General features: G+C 37.7%; 2 protein-coding genes across 6 annotated transcripts; one reads left to right on the top strand and one right to left on the bottom strand.

Moving 5' to 3' along the window:
* The first annotated feature begins 869 nt into the window (after positions 1–869).
* On the top strand, positions 870–3,768 carry LOC100243695 (uncharacterized). Of its 2 annotated transcripts, none has more exons than XM_019223123.2 (4): positions 870–1,049; positions 1,229–1,382; positions 3,060–3,118; positions 3,216–3,768. In XM_019223123.2, exons 2-4 carry the CDS (start codon positions 1,254–1,256, stop codon positions 3,547–3,549), a joined length of 522 nt encoding a protein of 173 aa, XP_019078668.1. In that variant the 5' UTR covers positions 870–1,049; positions 1,229–1,253; the 3' UTR covers positions 3,550–3,768. The 2 variants fall into 2 exon arrangements, with proteins under 2 accessions (XP_019078668.1, XP_010656525.1); XM_010658223.3 differs by having other exon boundaries at positions 965–1,134.
* Positions 3,769–5,062: 1,294 nt separating this feature from the next.
* LOC100260911 (triphosphate tunnel metalloenzyme 3) lies at positions 5,063–13,362 on the bottom strand. 4 transcript variants are annotated; one of them, XR_786874.3, is made up of 3 exons: positions 12,306–13,220; positions 8,945–8,991; positions 5,063–5,368 (listed from the first exon to the last, which is right to left on the bottom strand). XR_786874.3 is itself a non-coding variant. In XM_010658220.3 (3 exons), the coding sequence occupies exons 1-3, from the start codon at positions 12,923–12,925 to the stop codon at positions 5,349–5,351; spliced, it is 669 nt and encodes a 222-aa protein (XP_010656522.1). In that variant the 5' UTR covers positions 12,926–13,302; the 3' UTR covers positions 5,063–5,348. The 4 variants fall into 4 exon arrangements, 3 of the variants coding, with proteins under 3 accessions (XP_010656522.1, XP_002263004.1, XP_010656524.1); XM_010658220.3 differs by having other exon boundaries at positions 12,324–13,302; XM_002262968.5 differs by lacking the exon at positions 8,945–8,991 and having other exon boundaries at positions 5,063–5,365; positions 12,324–13,362.
* Positions 13,363–13,760: the final 398 nt, after the last annotated feature.

Below are 13,760 nucleotides of genomic sequence, written 5' to 3'. Positions count from 1 at the left end.
AGATAAAAATAAAATTAATTTATAAAAATTAAAATTTTTATTTTTTATATTTTTTCAAATTAGTGACTCAACACCCACTTTTCCAACTACATATGTGCTTACTTTCTTCTCGGTCTTAATTTAACTTTAATCTAAATCTCAGTTTTAATCCCTAACTCTTAATTTTATATATTTATTTTTATTAATTGTTAATATAAATAAATACTTGTTCCACTCTCTTACTTAAGAATGCTCCGAAACATTTGTTGTTTAAAGACCTTCTTTTGACGTCAGGCTAGCGTTAGACAGATTCATTGGGCCCAGCCCACTTAGCCCAACCAGCCCATCGTGTGACGTTTAATCCGACAGATGAACACGTGTCCAGTTTAAATCGGCGTGTACTCCACGCGCTGTCCAATGGGTGAGTTGAGTCCAGGCCTCCAGGGCCGTTTGGTGGAGTGAGTGCCACTACCATCTGACTTTGAAAGGTGGATAATATAAATATAATTTTTTTTAATGTCTTCCAATCAATTTTCTAGTACGGAATTTCCCTCTAATTTGTTATAAGTCCCGTGGGTGTCATTCAAATCATCATTTATTTGACTTCATCTTTAATTTTTAAAACATTTTTTTTTGTTTTTTAAAAGCATTTTTATTTCGAAACAAGATATTAGATGCGTATACGAGGAAAAGAGATTAACTATGTTTTAAATTTTGAATTACTTTTTTACCCTTTCTATTATTAAATAATTTCACGCCTCGTAAAAGTGAGACGTCAATTAAATTACATGAGAGAAATTATTATATAAATTAATTTAAATCATCTGATGACGTGGCAAAATGTGGCTAAACTAAAAGAAGTGTAGTAGAGGGCGGGGAGAAAAAGGGCTACCGGCATTATTATGAAATCGAACACAAGATCCAAAGCGTGTGAAGTCAAAAAAATCTAGAAATACCCAAAAAAAAAAAAGTCAAATTTCAAAGAGTGAAAATAAATTGGTGAACGGAACAAAAACCCTAACCGGACCAAACCCTGGGTTTAGCCACAAACAACCCTAACCGGACCAACCGTAATATCTTTTTTCTTTCTTTCTGTGTGCTCTGCTCTTTCATTCTTCAGAGTTTTGCTCTTGTTTCTCTCTCTAACATTACTGGGTATTGCTGTTTCTCTGTGTGCTCTGCTCTTTCATTCTTCAGAGTTGTGCCCTTGTTTCTCTCTCTCTAACATTACTGGGTATTGCTGTTTTAGTGTGGTCGAGCGCAGTTTTGGTGCAATGGAAGTGGGGAGTCTCAGCTCTGCTGTGGTGGCTTTGGAAAAAATGATGGTATGCTGTGCCATGGAAGCTGTGGTTGTGGAGACCCTTGTGGCTGCTGGGAGATCTCTTGCTTCCATTCTCATGATGGTATAATTTTGGTACCCTCTTTTTTTTTTCTTGATTTTTCTCTTACTTTGTCTTGTAAAGCTTTGATTTTTGTTTTTCGTTTATTGGGGTTTGGGTTTTCTGCCCTTGCTTTGTCCTGTAAAGCTCTAATTTTTTGTATTCTAGGGTTTAGGTTTTATGCTTTTGTTTTTTCTGCTTCTATGGTGCATATGAAGAGCTGGTGTATTGCTACTTTTAAATTTCTTCAAGCTAGGTTTTGCTTCTGCTACTAGTTTGTTTGTTTGTTTTTTTTATTCCCTCCTTTTATTTTCCCAAACACACTCGTTTCCCTTGTAGAGATTGGCTGCCTACGGTGCTTTAAATCCTCTTAGAATTAACCTAATAATGTTTCTATGTATTGGGTGTTATTGGTAAATAAGGGTTTGCCTTTGACTGGTAAATTTGTTTTGGATTGGGTGATTTTGCTTATCTCTCATGTTTTGGGTTATTTTTATTTATCATCAAATAAAGTTCAAGAACTAGAATTCTTAATCAGGATTTTCTAGCTAGGGTTATCCCTAACTGGTTTGATTTAATGTTCTCTCTTTTGGGATGTTTCCAGAGTTGGTTTGTCTTCCCTTTTCTTTTGCAAAATATAGTCTTATGTGCACTTTTGATTTTAGCTACTTTTTGTGAATAGGAAATAATATTCTTGTCTTGGAATCCAACAAAAGCTGAAAGCTTTTGCAGTGTATGCTTATGTTTACGGATTCCTTATGCTGTTATCTGAAAGCCCCTACATTATTATTTTCTTGCGTCTCGGAGCATAAAATAGATGAATTTTTATGCATTACTTTTCCATTTCCTGAACGCTGAATCTTCATTCCTTAGCAATATTTAGTGCTTGCTCCATGGGCTGCTTCTTTTAGTATTTTTCTTTTTTCAATATTTACGGTATTGGTGTAGTGTTCTAGTCTTATCTCCAATTGAGAAAAAATTTCGAACAAACCACCCCCTGCCCCCTTCCAAGGATCAATGTTGCACTGCAGAATTTTAGGGCAGATGTAAGTTAGTAGGATTTTGGTGGACTAAGGAAAGAAGGAGAATGCACTGAAATGCATGTAAGAAATTGTATTTTCTGTTTTGGCTTCTCAGACACAATATAGTTGTTCATATTTCCACCTTCCATTTCATTTTCTTGGGTACTTTTTATAATCTGTTTTGTGGAGTGGTTGCTTTAGGGTTAAACATTGAATACATTTCCAAAGACTGTAAGATTTTATTTTTGACGTTACCATTTTAATATTTGTTGATTTGTTAATATTTTGTCCAACTTTTCCAGTCCTGAAATCCCAGAATTGTGGAATTTTATTTTGTTGGCAGCAAGGTCTGAAGCGTTTGCAAGCCATAGATAATTGGTTCTTATTGTAGCTCCCTATGGATCTGCCTTTGTTTTCATGCATTTCTATCTTCAAACTGCACTTTGTTCATGCCCCATTAAGTCGTAGGGGTTGTCATATGGTATATATATGATGGAATTGGGATAGAAAGAAAACTTGTTTTTAAATTTTTTTTTTTTGTTATTGCTGTTTTAGAATGGATCTTTGCTGAATGATATAGAAAAAGGAAAAACATCTTCCCAATGCATGGTTCTATATTTGTTTTATGCAAGTTTTTTTGTTTATGCTCTCTTACTAACATGGGCTAAGGTTTTGCCAGTCAGGATCATTGATGAATGTCGTAAATGCTTCTCCTCAATTAGTAGGGATGGATGAAAGGTAATGGGAATCTTTTGGATCTCTCTTGAACCCTACTGTGTTGGTTTGAAAGGAAAATCAATTAACCAGGCCGATTTGTTACTTAATTCCTCTGCAGGTTTCCTTTTGATGAGCTTCACAGAAGGAAGCAGCCTGACACCAAAAACACAGATGGTAGTGAAACTGAGGATGATGAAGACGATGATGATGAAGATGATGCAGATGACCCTGAAGATGATGCAGGTGATGAAGATTTCTCGGGTGAAGAAGGAGAGGATGATGAAGGGGATCCTGAGGATGATCCTGCTGCCAATGGTGATGGAGGTAGCGATGATGAGGATGACGATGATGATGATGGTGATGAGGATGATGAGGACGATGGAGGAGAGGAAGAAGACGAGGAAGATGAGGATGAAGAGATTCAACAGCCACCTGCTAAGAAGAGGAAATGAGATTACTGGTAGGTTTCTTTTTTTTTTTTTTTTTTAGCTTTGTTTTGTTTCCATTTTGGGGTAGGGAGGGAGGGAGGGTTCAGCTTGTCTATCTTCATAGCTTAGGAAATTTACCATCCTTGTCCTGAATGAACCTATTTTGTGGTATTTGTCATGTCACAGATTATTATTATTATATGTATTGTTCGACTTGATGAATGAATCATCATTCTTGTTGAAGTGGGGGGTGTGGATTTTCATAGGTCTTTTAAAGTGGAGGATAATTCTGACTACAACCTTCATATTACTTTAAAGATTGATCGGTGCTCAGTTGATCCCAAGAAAGAAGAAACCGAACCTTTTTTGGTTTGAAAACCACCCTTCCAAAATTTCAATTGCTTGCCCTTGTTTTGGGGCAGTACCTATGTCCCACTGGAAGGAATGAGAGCTGGATGACCGGGGAGAAGTCACAAAGCCAATGACATTCTTTCTGCACAGCTGTTGTATTAAGCCTGGAATTTTTTATTTTTTTCACTTCATTTTATTCATGTTAAAAGAGTTGGGATACGAGGTTTTGGTCATGGCCTTGATTTCAAATGTGTCTTCAAGTGGAAACATTGGTTCAGTTGTACACCTGGCTGCAATCAGACACCAGCTGGAACAAACTGATTTAAATTCAATTTTATAGCATGCCATCCAACAGATCATGCATTGAGGGACCCATCTTCTCAAGTATATAAACAGGTTAACCGCATAATAAGCCTTTTTGCAAGTTAAAAGCTTTTGGACTGTTGAGAAAAATTATTATGATAATGTTCAACTTATTTAACAATTAGAAAAGCTGTAGAATTCTCACAAATTTTAAGTGAAACGTTTCATACTAGCATTTTCTAATATATTATTTTGTAAAACATGTCAGCAGAAATTTGTCACAAAAATGTAGTGCCTGATTACAATGTTTTGAGCGTCTACTTTCCCAATTGGAATGATGCTATCTCTAACATGAATTTTGGGTCCAAAGGAAGCTAGGTTAAACTTCCTTCTCACCCAACAGTCAGAAGCCCCACCTCCAACACCACCACCAACCTCCAATTCACCCACAACGTCCCATCACCCACCACCCACCACCCACAGGAATCTCATGTTAATATAATACGACCAAACCTACCTCTTTAAGTGTATTACTACTTGACTCGCAATGAAAGAAAGCAAATCATTGCAAGAAATGTGCTGTCAACAACCAGATACATCATGTAATGAGATAGTAGATGCACTCATCTATTAGTCTAACCGGCATTGCTTGACTTGATGGAATGTACATACCCAGCACCCCAAAAAAAAAAAAAAAAAACCCCACACCCTGAGGCAAACCTAATCAAGATCATTTTAGACAGGTAGAAATTGAAATATGGTAGCTACTCTTGGAAGACAATGCAGATCAAACTAAATCACTTTTGGATCTGAAAGTTTTTCAATGAGCATCTCTACAGGGGATGCAAACAGATGCCTGTGACCGATGAGCAACGGTTTAGAATTGAGAAACATGTCTAACATACCAAAACTTTATTAAAAGCTAAAATATCAGTCAAATAAAATATAAAGAGAAAAATCATCAAAGTGGATCAATTTGGTGTTGCAGTGCATACAATTATTGTGAAAGAGAAAATATTGCTTCCAGTTGTAGATGCCTACAGAATCTGCAACCACCATGGAACAATGAGATGTTTGAAAAGGAAGAAAAATGTTGCTATTTCTTCAGAATTTTGGACCTAAATCTTCGATCATCACACTAATTTTTCCACATCAATGATCATCGTAAGTTATCCAGCCAGATTACCTACAGAAGAACACAAATTAAAAAGATTACTTCAGTAAGATTCCTTGCACTTGCCATTTGGGTGTGGGAAATGAGCATCCAGCAATTTCAAATTGTAGAATCGTCTGCCTATATTAAGAGCTTGTTTGACACTTTCTAGGAAATGTTTCTAGCCTTTTTAACACTTGAAAACAACTTTTTTAATAAAATTTTTCATGTGTTAGAAAGGTTAGAAGTGCATTTTAGAATCACTGCCAAACGAATTCTAATTCTATTTACAACTCCATCACAAATGACAAGCCAGACTGAGATAAGAGACATAAGAAGAGGAAATATCATCTTTCTCCTATGATCAATCAAGTAAATAACTATGCAGTACCTACTAAAATTCTTCAACTCACCCCTCAAATGCAGCATAATAAGTGTGAAAAATTCCAACCTTCCAGGTTTATATGTAATTCTAATGGTTAATGTGTTTTAGGTTAGAGATATGCCTTTTCTTGGAGGAATTCTGAATGTAAAGACAAAATTTCAATATGGTGTTAAGACTAACTCAGGATGGTCATGCAGTAGTTCTAAAAAGGAATCATTTCAAAGTGTGGCTTGACAGGATTCAATCATCAAAATGCTTCTGTATTCCACCTCTCAGTTTAGCTTATACACTTCTTGGGATAGTTGTGTAGCAGTTCTAAAAAGGGATCATTTCAAAATGGCTTGACAGGACTCAATCAGCAAAATGTTTTTGTATCCAGCCTCTGAGTTTAGTTTATATGTTGTGAATTTCTTTGGGAGGCTTTGGAAAATTGCGGTTGGTGATTAGATTTGGGACTGATAAATCCAAGTCTCTTATGTTTCAGAAGCAGTACTTCCAAGTATAATAACAGTTCCTCCCGTAACAAAAACTTGATTTTAGTTATAACCTCAGATTTACAGATCTTAATGGCAAATATTTATTTTTGAATCCTTCTAAAGAGAATTTGAGGAAAAGAAGTTACGAGGAGTGGAGACTCCAATGCCACTATGATTGCAAGCACCAAAATGGGCAATTTGTCAAAACAACCACCCACCGACTTGTCTCCAGACTCTCCACCACCAAGTCACCAACCATATGGTTTCAATGGAGAAGAGCCTCATTTCACCAGCACCACCTTGCCACCATTGCTCCATGTCTTACACCATGCTCATTGCTGCTGCAGCCACCCACCACAACTGCAACATTAACCACTACCACCATAGGTGACTTGTAGCAACCTTCAACAACTGGCTACTACCTAATGACTGCTAGTCACACCACTATCCACCAACTTACCTTTGCTAAGTTTTTATCACTACCACCTCAAGGATCAGTCACCACTACCACCCTCTGCCACCACAGCCCCACCATGAAAAGTTGCAATTAGTGGCACTGCCACATCCATCAATGCCACATCCATCAATGCCAATGCCCCTTGAGAACTGCAGCCTTTGCTAGCAACGACAATGGGACAAGATTTTTTGATAACTTGCCCTTGGAACAGGTATAGATGAGTTCTAAACAAGGTAAGAGCAGGTTTGGGATAAATTAGTTGAATATGACTGGGGTTTGGGCTGGTACAGGGTTATAACCCAGCCAACCCAGGCCATAATATAGTTTTTATGTTCTATCCTTATACTTACATTTAATTACATATCTTTCATTATATATCCCCCAATATGAAACATTATTTTTATAATTTTCTTTAATACTTTCAGATGTTGTTTTAGTGTGGTCTTTAACACTACCCTCCTGCATTGTTGCCTTTCTCACATCCTTTGCTATTGATTTCATTGTTTCCTTTTTGTTTTGTTTTTCATTTTCCCTACAAGGCACATAAAAATCCCAATTTACATTGGGTTTAATTAGATTTGTTTGAGGCTTTTTTATTATTATTTTTTCATAATTTTTTATTTTATTAGATAGGTTTAAAAGATTGGGATTTTTTCTTTAAGGTGTCTCAGATTTAAAAGACTGATTCTTTTGAGGGAAAATGGGATCATTTTAACTTTGTTTGGTGGTTGAAAAAATGGAAAAAGAAATTTCTTGAATTAGCACTCAGGTGTAGATACCCCTTTGTTTTTCTTGATTTTTTTTCATTCTCTCAGGAGACAAATAGAGATTACAAACATAATATTTTCTTATTTACCCAACATGCTTCGACCCAACTCAGGGATAGGACTCAGTCCCACTTCGAATCTGGTTCAAGCCAGAAATGGATGGATGATTTCTTTTAAGGGGCAGGATCAGGAGAGATCTGCCCCATCCCAAACCCATGCATTATCATCCCCAGCCATTGCCATCACATTGTCACTACCATCTGCTACCAAGATGTCTTTATCATCACTCTATGACTAACTAGACCTTTTCACTGCAAGAATCACCAAAAGAACAAATTGCCACTCTGGGTCGCTGTAATTCCCACATTAACATTCACTATCATCCATTGCTGCCACCACCTCCACAACCTCTCAACACCACCACCCTTCCACCAACCTATCTATACATCATAACTATTACAGCACCTCTTCTTGCCCTACATAATAACACTCTACTATGCCTTTCATATTGAAAATTGCATAATCAGTAGATTTAAAATAATAATATTTTTTTTTATAGGTAGATTTAAAATATCAATATTTACTCATCAAAAAATTTTAAAAGATAAAAATTAAAGGTCACACATTGAGTTCAATCCAGTACTAAAAAGAATCAGCATTTTATTTAGTCATCTTCTAACATATCAGATACCTATCAAAACAAATATCTTCTAAGATATTAGAGATTTTATATATAGAAGCAGGTGGTTCATAGTGCAAACAAAATCAAACAGAAAATAAACTTGAAAATCAGTTAACTTCCAAGAGCAGTCATTAACAGAGAACAACATAGTAAGTAAATCAGCATATGCTTAAACAAGAATAACAATCAGACAGGTTGTTTCAGGTTCATCCAAAATAACGTGCAAAGGAAAATTGTTTTAGATCAATCAGAAAATAGACAAAGAAACTTTTCTTTACATAAAACTGCCTGAGAAAAGGGGGAAAAAAAATAAAGGCTTCCTGAAGTATAAAGCTTCATACAAGAACCTATTTCCTGGCAGATATAGAGTACATGACTGGGGGGTTAGCATCCATTCAACGGTAGGATTTTTTATATAACATTGCATTTCAATCCAAGATTGAATCCATGCTGATAGGCATATTGGATCGGTTTCTGTAGTTATAGAATTAATGCCAAAAACAAATAACACTTTATATCTCCAAAAGAAACGTCTATTGTATAAATGCTTAAAATCAATAACCCTTCATCTCTCCTAAAAGAAAGGGGTTATAGGACAAATGCTTAAAAATCAATAACCTTGGTATCTCTCAGAAAAAGAAAATCGAAGTATTTAAACCGGTCTCATGCATTCTAAATCTAATTACATGAGCCCCTTCTAAAATGTGACTTTTGCCTAAATTTTGTGTATTTAATTGTTGCTAATTAATATTACATAACTCACTAAGATTATAGTATGGAAATTGGCACTGAAACAGTAATTATTGTAGTAAAAACATAGTAAAGCTAAAGAAATTTCTTTACTAACTCGTCTTTGGGAATTATATCGACTTGTTCTCCATTGCCCTTAAATCTAGAAGAGAATCATAAAAAAGGTATTCATTACAACTTTTGACTCCATGTTTAAAAGGCAAAAACCAAAACTAAATTAATACAAGGTAAGAAACAAAAAGATAATATATAGTTTACATCTAGCTAAAATTTAGATACATATTAAACCTACATGCTGATAATTAAGGTACCAAGCTGTATTGCTTCGTCACTCAATTGATCAGAATCTTCTATCTCAAACATAGAAAACACAATTTAATATTAGTCTGTCAATTATAGTTTCCAATCTGCATCGTTGCTTTTGAACCTGCTATTTTATTTGCTCAATTGGGTTATGCTGTTTGATGTATATTCCCAGTTAACTTAACTGATCATGTTATGCATTGATTCCAGTAATCTGTTTTCTTATCATTTTATTCATCTATTTACTTTTGACATCAGTATTTCTTAGTCTTCATCTTTGCTACTGATTTCTAGTTTCATTTGTACAAACCAAACTGTAAGAAATAAATCTGCCATAATATTGGGTTTGAGGGAGGCTGAGTCAAGTAAAATGGTCAGTAATAAATATTCATGTTCATATTTCTATTTTCTTCATTTTAAAGTGCAGCAAAGTGTGGAGTTAAGATTGCTGGGGGAGAAAAGAAATCGCCTTTGACTACTCATCTGGAAAGGGAGATCAGAAAGTTAGAATGTTCAGTCAATTACAATTGCTCCCCACTCTTGTCTAGGGGAAGGGGGAGGGGTAGCGGGGTCTAGGCCCTTTCCCTTTGAGGACACACTCTTCGTGTGGCAGCTTGGTGGCGGGTTTAGGACCCCTGATGGCCTCTGGGGTGGTTTCTGTTTTCCTGCTAGTATTTAGGGGCTTGCTTTGGTGTGGGGTGTGCATTCAGTGTTGTTCTTTCCCGTAGAGGAAAGTCTGATTGTTTGTTTTAGGTTTTTGTGCTTTGCGATGGTTGGTATTTTCTTTTTCTCTCCCTCTCTCGCTAGCCAGTTGGCATGGATTGTATACCTGATTGTGTCCGTGGCTGCGCCATTTGCGCTTTTTTTTTTTTATGAATAAAGAGATTGTATTAAAAAGCCACCAAAGCAGTGGCTAGAATTACAAGAAAGAAAAAAAAAACGCCCCTCACACCTTAGCTGAACACCAAGGCCCTAGGATCAACCCAAAAAACAACCTTAACGGGAGACCACCCAATCAACAAAATCAATTAAGGTCGAAGGACCATCTTTTATAGACAACTTTGTCTTCGACCAAAGAAGATAAACAAAAGAAGACTTAAGCCTTTGAATTGACAGCTCTATTTCCTCAAAAGCCACTTTGTTCCTTGTCTTCCAAACCGTCCAAAATAGACACAAAGGACTTGCTTTCCAAACAACCTTCCTCTTCTTACCCACAAAGGTCCCATTCCACCCCAAAAGCATCTCTTTCACCGTGGCTGGCAGCACTCACTGAACCCTGAACAAAGAGAAAAGCAACACTCAAAGAGTCCTTGCCTTTTCACAATGGAGTAGAATGTGATCAATTGATTCTTCGTTCCTTTGGCAAAGGTAACATCTGTTTGCTAAAGCTCATCCTCTCCTTTGAAGCTAATCCAAAGTGAGGGCCTTCCCCCACGTTGCTTCCCACCCAAAAAAACTCACTCTAGGCTGCACCGAGACTTTCCAAATAGCCGACGCAGGAAAGGAGGCTGGATGACCTGATACTAATGATTTGTAAAAAGACTTAACTGAAAACTTCCCACATTTAGTCTCTCTCCAAATCACCCTATCATCCACAACTTGTTGAATTCGTTTCCCATTAAAGGCCACAAAAAAACTGCACACCTCTTCCAACTCCCAATCATTCAACGGTCTAGAAAACAACGGGCTCCAACTTCCTCCACCCTCATTGCACCTCCAAGCATCCTTAACCCAAGCATCCTTAAAAACCGCCAATGCAAATAAGGAAGGAAAAGAAACACAAAGAGGTTCATCCCCACACCAAATATCTTTCCAAAACTTTACCCTTTGCCCATTCCCCACAACAAAAAATAGCCTACTTTTTACAATTTCCCAATCCTTCCCAAGAGTTTTCCACAACCCCACTCCATAACCCCCCTTTGCTTCCTTTAAACTCCATCCCCCTTGCTCCTCCCCATACTTTCCCCTAATCGCTTGGTTCCAAAAAGTCTCTTTCTCAATAGCAAATCTTCAATTCCATTTACACAAAAGAGCCTTATTGAGGATAGAAAGGCTCTTAACCCCCAACCCCCCATTACACTTCTCAAGGCAAACCAGATCCTACCTAACCAGATGAAGCTTCCTCTCAAGAGCCCCACCTCCCCATAAGAAGTCCCTTTGAATTCGCTCTAACCTCAGTCTAATTTTTCTTGGCATAGGGAGCATGGACATAAAGTAAATGGGCATACTAGCTAGAGTACTCCGAATCAAAGTAATCCTACCTCCTTTGGATATGTATTGGCTCTTCCATCTAGCCAATTTTTTCCTCATTCTCTCCTCCACACCGTCCTAGACAGCCAGCGATCTGTACGGTGCACCTAAAGGCAACCCCAAATAAATGGTTGGAAGACTTCCAACCTTACAACCAATAGCTGCAGCCAACTCCTCTGCATCATCCACACAACCCACCGGAATAAGCTCACTTTTGTCAAGATTAATTCTCAAACCCGACATAGCCTCAAACCACATTAAAATCCAACTTAAATACAACAATTGATCCTTGGAAGCTCCACAAAAAACCAAAGTGTACCTATCAAAAAAAAAAGGGGGGGAGGGGAGGGGAGGGGAGGGGGGGCGGCTATCATATATTTCTGTTGACTCTTACTTACTTATCAAAAAAATAAATAAATAAACAAAAAAAAAAACCACACATTACCACAGTAATCCCAATAGCAACCCCATTTTTTTTCCTTGAAGCAAAACATGAGTAACAAAATGGAACCTTTGTGAGTGCTCTTTATATGGAAAACTCATAGGACCTTTTTGTCTTAGATTGTTGATCTAAGTTGCCAAGTGCTCTTTCCCTTCCGCAATTTCTTGGCAATCAAACAGACTCCAGTGAACCAGAAAGTACTTATCCCAAATAAAACAAACAGGTTCAGATCAGGCAACAATTACATCTCACAAATTGGCCCATTTAAAAAAATGATCTCATAAATACCATAGGGAAGCAAAACACTGCAACCAAACTCAATAAAGATTTCGAATACATAAAAATTAATCAAATACATAGATAATGATTTTCAATCCTATACGCCAGAATCATATTAATAAAGCTTTCAAGCAAGAAAAAGTAAACCAGAAAGCCAATAAACAATCATAATTTATCAGTACCAGTTGCTGAACACTCACTGTGGCAGCTTCCCGGAACGAAAAATAGCAAACTTGGAAGCCTCAGAGTCCGAGTAACTTATTCCATTCTCCTTCAAAAACCCTTCAATCACCTGCTTTGCTTCCTCCGGATTGGAGCTCTCGCATTCAATCTCAAAACAAGTTCCAAAATCATACATCGTCTCATCCAATTCCAATTTCAAACCCTTCCACTCAAACACATCCCTAACATTCTTAAACCCACCCAAACACACGAACCCTCCGGTACCAACCCCAAATTCATCCCTAACCCTCCTCAAAATCCTAGAATCCACCTCACTAAGCTTCGACGGATCCGCAACGCAGTCGCGGCCGATCGACGGCTCCATTTCCTCCTCGTCTTCCTCAACGCGACTCACACCGTTAACCAAAATCGCTTTGGCTTTGAGAGAAACGACGCAGCGGGCATCGTCACCGTAGAATCGGAGGCGGAGGACGGCGCGACGGGAGGAGAGCTCACCGGCGGCGCCGTCAAAAAAGAGGTTCTGTTGGCGCTGGGTTTCGCGGTGAAACGATGAGAGGAGAGCGGAGACGGCGCGGTGGGTGGAGGAATCTGGGAGGCGGATCTTGACCTCGACCTCCATTGGGGATTGGATTAGGGTTGAGGTTTAGGAGGAGAGGCCGATGCGTTGGGGTTTGGCGGAGGGGTCTTTGGCGCGGTCGAAGTGGTGGAGGAGAGTGGTAGATGCAGTGGGAGTGGAGGTGGCGGAGGTGGTGGTGGTGGTGGTGGTGGAAGTGGAGGTGGATTTGCGAGCTCCTTCGAGTTCTTCCTTGTCTTCCACCTTGACCTCGATCTTGCTAGGTTTTCTTCTCAGCATTTCTGAAGCTCGCTCCTTGGTTCGGCCACGTTTTGCTTCATATACCTTACCCCTTGTTTGGTGGTTTAACTCAGCATCACTGTTTCATTTTTAAGTTTCAGCTTAATCAATTTGCTTGCTAAACTTATTGCACCAATTTTTTAAAATCAAAATGCTCAGTAACGTATGTCTTAATTTTCTTTGAAATTCATCTTGTGGCAAATTCTCCCAACTTTTAATATAAGGCGACATTGGTTTGACATAAACTTAATTAATAAAAGTGCAAATTCTCCAAAACAATAAAATTTCGCTAAGCGCACCATATTTTAGGGAGAAATTATGACAAAATTTGTCTTCTCTGAGTGAAAACAAGCATCCGTCGAGGTCTTTTGTGCATATTGAATCCTTTTTTATATGAGCATTTTTTCTTCTTATATCAAAATATGACACCTACAATTGTGAAGGATAAGAATAAAGTCACTCTGAAGTCAAGACTAATTCAATCGTATGCATACACCCAAAAATTTTGAGAAATTTAATGCAAATGATGATTGTTAATGTAACAACAATGAATATTAAGAAGATGAAACTTAACCGAGAAAGGAAAAAAATATTGACACAA

This window comes from Vitis vinifera, chromosome 11, assembly GCF_030704535.1.
Source record: "Vitis vinifera cultivar Pinot Noir 40024 chromosome 11, ASM3070453v1".
Taxonomy (NCBI): domain Eukaryota; kingdom Viridiplantae; phylum Streptophyta; class Magnoliopsida; order Vitales; family Vitaceae; genus Vitis; species Vitis vinifera.
Note: the sequence above shows the minus strand (reverse complement) of the source record. Positions and strands in the feature narration are given on the sequence as shown.